The sequence below is a fragment of the Nerophis lumbriciformis genome, linkage group LG32, assembly GCF_033978685.3.
Source record: "Nerophis lumbriciformis linkage group LG32, RoL_Nlum_v2.1, whole genome shotgun sequence".
Taxonomy (NCBI): Eukaryota; Metazoa; Chordata; class Actinopteri; order Syngnathiformes; family Syngnathidae; genus Nerophis; species Nerophis lumbriciformis.
The window spans coordinates 16,610,522-16,623,032 of record NC_084579.2 but is presented as its reverse complement, the minus strand read 5'-3'; the positions used below and the strand labels follow the sequence as shown (position 1 = coordinate 16,623,032).

General features: G+C 35.7%; 1 protein-coding gene across 3 annotated transcripts in view; it reads left to right on the top strand.

Annotated features, from left to right (window-relative positions):
• brinp1 (bone morphogenetic protein/retinoic acid inducible neural-specific 1) overlaps positions 1-12,511 on the top strand; it is a 498,298-nt gene that overhangs the window by 313,302 nt on the left and 172,485 nt on the right. For all 3 annotated transcript variants that reach the window (XM_061927310.1, XM_061927308.2, XM_061927309.2), the window contains exon 3: positions 4,600-4,790. In XM_061927310.1, coding sequence (XP_061783294.1) covers positions 4,600-4,790 — 191 coding nt within the window. The remainder of the gene's footprint in view (positions 1-4,599; positions 4,791-12,511) is intronic.

Here is a 12,511-nt window from a genome sequence, read left to right as displayed (position 1 = left end):
TTATATTGGAAAACCTTGTTACATTGTTTAATACATCCAGCGGGGCATCACAACAAAATTAGGCATAATAATGTGTTAATTCCACGACTGTATATATCGGTATCGGTTGATATCGGAATCGATAATTAAGAGTTGGACAATATCGGAATATCGGATATCGGCAAAAAAGCGGACATCTCTATTAATGATTAATGATTAATTGAGCTTTCTGTTGAAATGTGCATAAAATGGAATGATGTTTCATTCACCCCATTGTATACTGTAGAGTGCACTACTTGTCTGCAACCAGCAGAGGTGCCCTTGATTTGCTCAAGCTGTCAAAACAATAAAAAAAATAGCTATTTATCAAATCATTTCACACAAAATCAAATGCCTATTCTTAATCATTTAAATTTCTATCGTCCTTTTAACTATACACAAACCTGCAGCTTTGGATAAAATAGTCAGCTAATGATGGATTAACATGCCGATGTTATTGTACACAAAAATCCGCAGCAGAGTCTACTTTTGTGCACTTCTTGTGTGAGCCGTCTCAGATATTCCCCACACAGATAATGCCGGCTTCTTACCTGAATGCCTAATCACTGACGTTTTACTTGGTGAACACGGCAGGCGTTAGCTATTGACTCAGTGACAGTGTGTCTTCTTTAGCGCTTCAGCACGGCAGACACCTGGCACTTTTGTCCTCGGGGCTTAGGTGCTTTGCCACGGCGTAACAGAGATTTCTGCATCTCTGTCTGAGGTGATGCTTCTCCCTGACGTGCGTCTCAGCGGCCTCTCGGGTAAACGTCACAAAACACCCACGCAAATATTTTGCGAGATCTATCTGACAGACGTATTTGGATTTTCTTTTATTTTGGAACTGCGGTCAAATGTCAATGCTGTTTGTCCCGTGCATTGACTTTTTACCTCCACTAAAATGGACGGTCATATGGGACAAAATTAGATAAATAAATACAATAAATAATTAATTAAATGCGTCATTATGTATTTATAATTGCAACTAAATACACATGTGTTGTTAAATGTGTCATTCATTTATTTAATAAATAGAAACAATAAATAATTAATTAAATGTGTCACTATTTATTTATATTTGCAATTAAATACACACATGTGTTGTTAAACGTGTCATTCATTTATTTAATAAACACAATTAGATCACTAACAGCAATAAATAATTATTAAATATGTCACTATTTATAATTGCAAATAAATACACACGTGTTGTTAAATGTGTCAGTAATGTATTTAATAAACAAAATTAGATAATTAGAAACAATAAATAATTAATGAAACGTGTCATTATTTATTTATAATTGCAATTAAATACACAAATGTGTTGTTAAATGTGTCATTCATTTATTTAATAAAACAAATTAGTTGAATAAAAACAATAATTAATTAATTAAATGTGTCACTATTTATTTATAATTGCAATTAAATACACAAATGTGTTGTTAAATGTGTCATTCATTTATTTAATAAAACAAATTAGTTGAATAAAAACAATAATTAATTAATTAAATGTGTCACTATTTATTTATAATTGCAATTAAATACACACATCTGTTGTTAAATGTGTCATTCATTTATTTAATAAACAAAATTAGACAAAAACAATAAATAATTAATTAAATGTGTCACTATTTATTTATAATTGCAATTAATTACATACTAATGTGTTGTTAAATGTGTCATACATTTATTTAATAAACAAAATTAGATAAATAAAAACAATGCATTGACTTTTTACCTCCACTAAAATGGAAAGTCAAATTGGACAAAATTAGATAAAGAAATACAATAACAAATTACTTAAATGTGTCATTATTTATTTATAATTGCATTTAAATACACAAATGTGTTGTTAAATGTGTCATTCATTTATTTAATAAACCAAAATAGATAAATAAAAACAATAAATCATTTATTAGATGTGTCATTATTTATTTATAATTGCATTTAAATACACACGTGTTGTTAAATGTGTCATTCTCTTATTTACTGAAAAAACACAATTATTTAATCGTTGAATGAATTATATCATGAATTAATTCTAATATGTAATTAGTAAATCATTTGTTGAATTATTGATTTAATTATTCTATATTCCATGAGTGAAATCATTATTTCACAATAGAATGATTTAGTTCGTGATTTAAGGATTCCTTTAATTATTTAATAAACTAGACTAGATTAGCGTTAGCCCCGCCCACTGATTTTGATGGGTGAGTTTGACAGATATAATTAATTCTTGAAGCGGTGACACACAGGTCCATCAAATAAATAAACAAATTGTTGAATAATGAATTAAATTGTGAAAAAAATAAATAAATCATTTTGTCATTAAATAATGAAATCAAGGATTGATTAAATGATGAAATAATTACTTAATTATTTAAATAATTAAATACATTTTACATTGAATACATTAACAACACATTTAATTACACATGTATGTATTTAGATCTAAATCACATTTAAATATTAATTTATTTATTTAGTTTTGACCCATTTGACCCTCATTAAAGCATAAAGTGAAGAGTTTCTGTTATTACTTTTGTCGTTGTTTGACGTTCGGCTTGTCACTTAGTTATTTGCAGGCAACACAACTCAAAAAGTAATGAGTGGATGTTCATCTAACTTTCAGTAAATGTCCAAAATGTGATGAGAGACAAGTCATCAGATTTTGGGGCTGATCTGGATCATTCCTACTACGTCACCTTACGTCTACATTATGACCCGCAACCTCCGATGATGACCACCTTCCCACTATTAGCTCCCTACTGTTTATCTGTACACTGTGCAATATCATTCCTCATAGCTGTGCAATTTTTAATATGTGCAACATCTTGCCAATGTGCAAAATTAAAACCAAAACTTTGATCTGTTTTTTATTTTTTAATACATTTTATACTTTAGTATATTTTTGTATATTTAGCTGGCTGTAATTAATCTATAGCTGTGGTTGTCAAACTTGTTTCACCTAAGAAAACACTGGTCTCTTCAAGTATGACCGTACATTAAAATACAACATTAAAACACAGTAGCGCAGTAGGCCTAAATATTTATTAAAAACAAAGCAGAGGTTTTATTTAACAAGTATGTATAATATTTTTGACCACTTAACATTACAGACTTTTTGAACAGTAACAGTGTGTTTGAATAGTCAATTAAGTGATTATTTGGCATACCACGGTTTGAGGATCACAGGTCTATAGGCATGTTTGCACTGTAAAAGTCACTGTACATGTGTATAATGACAATAAACGGAAATCATTCATTCATTCTTCTCTGTGTGTTTATGCTAGCGTTTTGCCTCCACCCACAGAGACAAATACATGGATGACTGAAAAGAAGCTTTATTCCATGTCTTTCATTCCACTATATATAGCTCAAAATGTTATGAACACATGTTGACTAGATTTTTAGGAAATGTCATAATAGGGTTGAACAAGTGATTATATTTTGGGGCTGATCCGGATCACCGTCTGGATTCATTTCGGGTTAGAATCCATAAAAAGTACAGCAATATTTGTGTAAATGAAATGCTCCAAAGCAAAGCATATGGTTTTCTACACCAAAATTCATCTATTTGTATTGTTATTATTCAACTTCAATGTATTATTATTCTTATCTGCATTTTGGCGCGCTCTACCTTCCACATGTTTCACCCGATTCAAACCATTCCAACTTCAAACTGTTCAGCCTATTCGAGAATAGCGGCCTTCCCTTGATAAATTCCAAAAACCCCAGATTTCCCAGAATTCCAGGTTTTCCGGGGCATTTTTCCTATTCAAAATGAATAGGCCATTTTTCAAACTTCCACCATTTCCACATGTTTCAACCTATTCAAACCATTCTACTTTCAACATATTTCACCATTCTGGAAGTTCAAACTTCCTTTTTTCTAAGTTCAAAAAGATTCCAGGATTTTCCAGAATTCCTGCTTTTCCAAAGCCCTATTTCCGCCCTTTTTTCTGGCGACTACTCTTTCAACATTTTTCTACGCATTTCAACCGTTTTACCGTCCAAACATTCCTGTTTATCAGGACAAAAACAAAGTTGTTTTTTGAACTGGAAAAATTCCCAGTTTTTCCAAAACTCCAGGAATTCCGTAATTCCATTTTTCAATTCAACATGTTACTACTTCAACATTTCTTGACCGATTTGAAAAATTCCAACACCAACTATTTCAACTCATTCAGGCAATTCAAGTGTTTTACCATTTTCAAAAAAAATCTCGCTTTTCCGGAAAATCCCACATTTTTGGGCAATTCCCAATGGGCCATTTTTCAAAGTTCCCCAATTCCCACATTTTTCATCTGATTCAACTTCAAAATATTCTGCTTGTTTGGGAATTGTGTGCTATACTTCAACAATTCTGAAAAAAATTCCAGGATTTCAGTTCAACGTCAGCATAGGAGCATTCACACGCAATTCCTTCAGGAATGGCCTCTTCTAGTATGTATTATTATTCATGTATATGCATTTATTATCCACTTACATCAGGGCCAAGCGATGCAGCTACTCAGCCCTTAATTGAATGGTGTTGAAAAATGGACAATTTGACTTGACTTTTCCTGTCATTTTCAGGGAATTTGCACGTTGGAAGGTGAGGAACACGGCCATTGAGAGGCGGGACCTGATCCGGAACCCCGTGCCGCTGATGCCCGAGTTCCAGCGCAGCGTACGCCTGCTGGGCCGCAGACCGACCACTCAGCAGTTCATTCACACCATCATTAAAAAATATGGGACCCACATTCTCATCTCGGCCACCCTGGGAGGTAAGAGAGCTTCAGTGGTTTGGGTAATGGCTTGTACATATATATATATATTTTTAAATGCCTCGGGACATGCGGTGCTGTACTTTGTGATAAAACTGGTAAATGCGAAAGGCACTTTTTAAACTTAATCATCCCTTGGACAAATAGAAAATACTTTCATTTGATGTCATTTCCAGCTAAAATATACTCATTCTCCAAATACAGATGCATTTTGAGGCTCCTCCTACAGTTGAAAAGTAATACAGAATTATTGTTTATTAGTAACCCTTATATGTTCCCCTAGTGTCCAAATAACTCTAAATTAAGCAACTAAAAATGGTAAATACGTTCCGCCCGATTGTAGCTGAGATAGGCTCCAGCGCCCCCCGCGACCCCGAAGGGAATAAGCGGCAGAAAATGGATTGATGTTCCCCATACTAAAGTGTTACCCCAAAATTTAAATGAAATAACTCATGTAAACATAAAAATAGAGATGTCTGATAATGGCTTTTTTGCCGATATCCGATATTCCGATATTGTCCAACTTTTAATTACCAATTCCGATATCAACCGATACCGATATATACAGTCATGGAATTAACACATTATTATGCCTAATTTTGTTGTGATGCCCCGCTGGATGCATTAAACAATGTAACAAGGTTTTCCAAAATAGATCAACTCAAGTTATGGAAAAAAATGCCAACATGGCACTGCCATATTTATTATTGAAGTCACAAAGTACATTCTTTTTTTTTAACATGCCTCAAAACAGCAGCTTGGAATTTGGGACATGCTCTCCCTGAGAGAGCATAAGGCGGTTGAGGTGGGCGGGCTGCAAAGGGGTTCTGGGTATTTGTTCTGTTGTGTTTATATTGTGTTACGGTGCGGATGTTCTCCCGAAATGTGTTTGTCATTCTTGTTTGGTGTGGGTTCACAGTGTGCCGCATATTTGTAACAGTGTTAAAGTTGTTTATACGGCCACCCTCAGTGTGACCTGTATGGCTGTTGACCAAGTATGCGTGCATTCACTTGTGTGTGTGAAAAGCCATAGGTATTATGTGATTGAACCGACACGCAAAGGCAGTGCATTTAAGGTTTATTGGCGCTCTGTAATTCTTTATTTATATTTATTGGCGCTCTGTACTTCCGTACGTCCGTGTTCCATACCACTACGTACAGCGGCGTTTTAAAAAGTCATACATTTTACTTTTTGAAACCGATACCGATAATTTTCGAACCGATACCGATAATTTCCGATATTACATTTTAAAGCATTTATCGGCCAATAATTTCGGCAGTCCGATATTATCGGCAGCCCAAAATTATCGGACATTTCTAATATTCACCATTAATTAGTTGCTTATTAACATGCAAATTAGTAACATATTGGCTCTTAATTCGTCATTATTAAGTACTTATTAATGCCTTATTCTGCATGGCTTTATTATACAACCAGTAAGCCATTAACTAAGAGTCTTCCCTCAATAACCTCAGAATTATTGCTTATTAGTAACCCTAACCCAGCGTTTCTCAAAGTGTGGGGCGCGCCCCACTGGTGGGGAATAGAGACATGACAGGTGGGGCGCGAGGAACGGGAGGAAATTTCACTTTAAAAAATTGTTTTTATTATTATATTCTTAGATTATTTTTTTTTACTATGCTTTCATTTTCTATACACACTGTAAATCACTTTGTGATTCTGTCTGTGAAATCCGCTATATAAATAAATGGAAATTACCGGTACTTATTTTTACTGTAGGCTTTAAATTTCTCGGTAGGAGCGAAAGTTTGACAGACATAGCAACAGTTACTAATGGGGGCGGGGCTAAGCGGAACAAACTTTCGAGCGGATGGGTAGCAGGCTAATGTGTGGACCACAATTACACAAATATATACATTTGTGACTCGCACCTCAAAGGTCGTCGAGCCAGAGCCAGCGCCTGCAGAGAAACAAAAATCTGACGGGCACACACTGTGTCATTCACCGGGAAACAGCTCAGCCCCGAACTCAATGAGGTCTTAACAGATGTGAGCGCGGTAAATTTGATCAAAACACGACCACTGAAAGCGCGACTGTTCTCTGCACTGTGTGAGGAAATGGGAGCTGATCATACAGCAGTGCTGTTTCACAGTGAAGCAAGGTGGCTCTCCTGGGGCAAAGTGCTGTCACTTGCCCTGTCTTGCCAAATGCATATCTCCTCCTTTTTTTTTTTTGCAAAGATTGCAAAGTGGCACTTTTATTGTATTTATTATTGAACTTGATGCAAGTTATTTGATTTATTATTGAACTTGATGCAAGTTATAACACTTTTTTTAATTTATTATTGAACTTGATGCAAGTTATAACACTTTTTTTGATTTATTATTGAACTTGATGCAAGTTATAACACTTTTTTTGATTTATTATTGAACTTGATGCAAGTTATAACACTTTTGTTTGATTTATTATTGAACTTGAAGCAAGTTATTTGATTTATTATTGAACTTGATGCAAGTTATAACACTTGTTTTGATTTATTATTGAACGTGATGCAAGTTATAACACTTTTTTTATTTATTATTGAACTTGATGCAAGTTATTTGATTTATTATTGAACTTGATGCAAGTTATAACACTTGTTTTGATTTATTATTGAACGTGATGCAAGTTATAACACTTTTTTTTAATTTATTATTGAACTTGATGCAAGTTATAACACTTTTTTGATTTATTATTGAACTTGATGCAAGTTATAACACTTGTTTTGATTTATTATTGAACTTGATGCAAGTTATAACACTTTTGTTTTATTTATTATTGAACTTGATAGAAGTTATTTTATTTATTATTGAACTTGATGCAAGTTATACCACAACTGCACAGTTATTTTATTTATTATTGAACTTGATGTTATTTTATGTTATTGAGTTTGAATGTATACAACTTGATGTTCAATAAATTTGAAAATGTTAAAGCTTGGCATTAGCGCTCTGTTGGGGCGATGGGGGCAGGTGGGGCTTGAAAACTCCCCCTTGTCCAAAGTGGGGGGTGACAAAAAAAGTTTGAGAACCACTGCCCTAACCCCAACCCTTATATGTTCCCCTAGTGCCCAAATAACTCTAAATTAACGTCTTAAGGCCCACGCTGTTTGTTTACATGCTTTTTTTTAATTTATATTTCCTACTTGGGCTTATTGGACCCTAATTAGAATAAAAACTAAAAATCATCTTTTGATATGATGTACTTAGTCCATAAGTACACAAATGTGTACTTCATGTGTAGTGACATGTAATTTTTATTTTTACACTTTTTTTTTCCAAATTCCATTGTATACTCTTCTCACACCACCAGATGGCAGTATAAGTGTCCACATAAGTGGCCATAAGACCCCAATTCAGTAGTGTACACAATTTTGGAAATAAGAGCTAAAAGGTGCTGTCCACGGATGTGGCCACTAAGGCCTTTAGAGGTTAAGAAACTAATTAATGGTGAATATGTTCCCCATACTAAAGTGTTACGCCAAAATTTAAATGAAATAACTAATGTAAACATAAAAACATTGAGTGTTGGTCTTGACCCGAGGATGCAGAGATGGCAGGCAAAGTGCATGTAAAAATGTATTTAATGATGACAACCAAAATAGTGCAGCAGGGAAGTGCACAGGAGCAAAAAAAAAAACAAAACACAATGACCCAGCCCAGTCCAGAGGAAAAAGGCTCGGACGAGAGAAGAGAAGGTAGTGTAAACAAAAATAAGAGCACTAAAACAAGATATACAACACAATACCAGAAACTAATAACAACTGTCACGAGAGATCATGACACTGTTTATTAACACAAATAAAAAAGTATTTAAGTATACCTGTCGTTTTTGTTTAAAAACTAAGTAAAAGAGTCACGTCTGAACCATCTTTACATTATCTTTTAACCTTGAGGCCATTTTGTCTCAAGTTGCTGGTCGATCCATTTCTCACTATCTCCCTCTTGGGATTGTCCATTAAAGAACACGGTTATAGAACACAATAAAGGTGCTCAGCAGGCTAGTAATCAAGAGGAAGAGGCTAATTCTCTTCGTGGCCACCTACACTTTATGGTCTCCAGAGTCATTATACACTCTGGGAGGGGAAGGACCGGGTTTTTTGCAGGCAACTTAAATTTCACTGGTCAAGTGTAAAGAGTTCCATTAGGGGTTGGTCCATTTGCCTGTAATATGGAATGGAATAGAAAATAGCATGCATTAATACTCGTTTGTGTGTGTGTGTGTGCGTGTGTGTGTGTGTGGTATATTTCCATAATGATACTTTGGTGTCTGGACATGTTATAGAAAGTTAAATGGCAATTTTGCTTCTGCATTTCATTTTTTTCTTACTACTCGCGCAGCCATTAACATTCCTTCGAGTGCATTTATATAGTCCATTGTCCTCAGTGCTTTAAACTAGATTTAAAACTAACTTTTATAGAATCAGTTGTCAAGCTTCTCTTTCCAATTAATGCCACAGGAAATTTCCCGTAATGACGCGGGGAAAAAACAAACAAAAAAAAACATAAAACTTAAATTTAAATGAATTAATTAATTAGTTTTCTCCCTGACTTGTGTGCTGCTCCTCGTTATGGAACAAGTGTCAGATGAAAGCCAAAGGAAATGAAAAAGCTACGTACAAAGATTTATGCAGGCGGTATGCAGAGGACTTGTTTACATTTTACACATCACACACGTTTTTCTTTTTTAAAGATTTTAAGCTTTTTTTGTTCTTTTTTTTGACTAAAATGTGATGATTTCAGACTATGCCAATTAAAACTTCGCTACCTCAAGTTTAAGGAAATAATAATAAATACAGTAGCACACCTCAACTTACGATCTGAATACATTTTATAATGGAGCTCTTAATTGAAAACTCTTGTGTCTCAAATCAACACCACCCATTAAAATAAATTGAAATCAATTTAAATGATGCTTGGCTCCCCTATAAACAGCACATTTTTAATTTGTAACTTTTAAAATAAAATTAAAAAAATAATACAATTAAAATGACTAATAACTACAGTTAATAAATAATAGAAGAAATATAACCTTAGAGGAAAATCAAATTTAAAACATGTGTATGCTCATACAACACTTAAAACCTTTAGGATATCAGTATGTGGAATTAACTTATTGAATGGATTAACCAAATAAATCAAACAAAGCTTCAATATGATTCACTTTAAGAGACTCTTCAAACTACAAGTGTGAGGTTTGTTCTCCCAGGATGCAAATGGACGACTCCGGACAGGACTTGCAGGTAGGAACATGATTATTTCCCAAAACTCAAAAGGTTACAACAAACAGAAAACAACCCAAAGGCAAGCGTGTCTATCGCACGCGGAAGCAAAGGCAAAAACTTAGGACATGAAACTATAGACATGAACCTCACAAAACTGTGGCATGAAACAAACACGAAACTGTGGCATGAAACAACTAGCATTAACTATGGCATAGAACAAACACGAAACTGTGGCATGAAACCAATACGACTTACTTGGCATGGCATTAGGTAAACACTTAGCATAAACTATGGCATTGCATGAAACAAACACGAAACTGTGGCATGAAACCTGTTATGATCCGCTGCCCGGATCATATTTTTGTTTACGTTTTCAAGATACTTGTGTTTTTTGTTAGTTTTGGACTCCTTGAGTGCCTGTTTTGTACACCTGAGTTTGTTGCCATGGCTGCTTATTATTTTCACCTGCCGTGTGTGTTCCCGACGCGCACCTGTTTGTCATCACTGACATTCTTATTTAAGCCTGCCTTCCCTGTCATTCTGTCTTGCTTCCTAGTTTGTTCTCGTACAACAGTTGATGACTTTTGTTTCCTACTCTTGTCACTTGCTAGCTCCCACGCTAGCCCATTTAGTTTGTTGCCTTAAGTGCTATGAGCATGTTTTTGTTTGTTCCCTTTTTTGATTTAATTCTTAATAAATCATTTTTCCTACCTGCACGCTGTGTCTGACGCCCGTCTGCATTCCTGGGAGAACGAGCCCTGCATCACCATGCGCCCCGGTCGTCACAAAACCAATAATGACGCCAGGACGACTGACTGGCAAAGGCAGGCTTAAATAGTCCTCTGATTAGAAGCAGGTGCGCGTCCCGAACACCAGAGGCAGGTGAAAATCATAAGTAGCCATGGTAACTAAAACAAACTCCGGTGTCAAACAGGAACTAAAAGAGTCCAAAACTAACAGAACATAACAAAGACATGTCATGATCCGTGGTCCGGATCATGACATGTTCACAAGAATTATGATGAACATCTTAAAACCCTTTTTTTTCTCTCTTTTTTTTTTTTTTTTTAACTGTATATATCGGTATCGGTTGATATCGCTATCAGTAATTAAGACTTGGACATTATCGAAATATCGGATAGGCAAAAAAGCCATTATCGGACATCTCTACTTGTAACTCAATGTTTTGCCTGCAGCTCTTATCTCAAAACACTCTTAAGTGGAGGTATAACTTTATGTCAAGCTTTCTTTTACCACAGACGTGGGCAAAAGCTCACCAATTACCCACTGTTTCGCTTCTATCTCAACATTTCCATACTTTATTTGACCCCGAGCGTAGTTTCAATCAATGCTTTAAACCTTCCACGGAGCGTCTGTAGGGGATTTTGACGAGTGGCGGAGGAAGTTTTTTAAAGAAGGGAATGCATTTCAGACTTTTTCCCCCGATTAAAGACGCCACGGCTGCGAGGTACCCGAGCCGTAATAACTGACAAAATCTTGAAAGTGCCTCGACGTAAACGCTCTGGCGGGGAACAGTGTGCTTTACAGCGGCTCGTTTTTCACAGCTTTTGGATGGCGAAGGATTTACTGTGCAAGCGAGGCTGTATATAAACGCTACAGGCTGCTAGTGCCATCAAACTTACTGTGAAGGGCAGAACTGCAACGGTTGGACATATTCCACGCCATCTGTCCCTCGTATGTCCAAAAATCAGTCCGTTTTGTGCCGTTTCTTCACAGTGAAACCCGCACGGAATGTCCATATGAAGAAATTGAAATGCGGAATGACTACAATTCCTCCCCAGAAATAAGGCGGGGGAATTAACCTGACAGGTGGCACCGTGGAACTTAAGCGATCAATTCAGAGCGGCGAACCTGTTGAACGGAAAAGGCCCGGTTGTCATGCTGATGACTTCTTTAGCATCAAGAGGCAGCGGAATATATAGATTTGGGCTGAAAAGGAGACAGCGCCTTGGAGCTCATTCCACTTCCTTTGCTCCCTTCCTGGTGAATGCACAATCGGATCTGAGGCCATTTCAATGCACCGGTCGTCTGCGCTCAGCGCCGACGAGCAGAAATGGCTTATTGAAATGACTTGGCAAAGTTTTTTGGTTTTTTTGGACGAACCTGGCTGCACCCGATTTAAAGGAAAATCCAGTGAAAGATGTCGAGGTAACAACTTTTAGTTCTGTAGTTTGGGTTTTTGTGCAGTCAAGTCGACATGCAGAGAACATTTAGGGGTGTTCCAAACTTTTTCACTTCTATTACAATATTGATATTAGAGTTTAATAGCAATATTCAATCAATCAATCAATCAAACTTTATTCATAAAGCGCTTTTAATACATACCGTATTTTCCGGACTATAAGGCGCACTTAAAATCATTTTTTTTCTCAAAACTCGACAGTGCGCTTTATAACCCGGTGCGCCTAATGTACGGAATAATTCTGGTTTAGTTTACCGACCTCGAAACAATTTTATTTGGTACATGGCTTAATG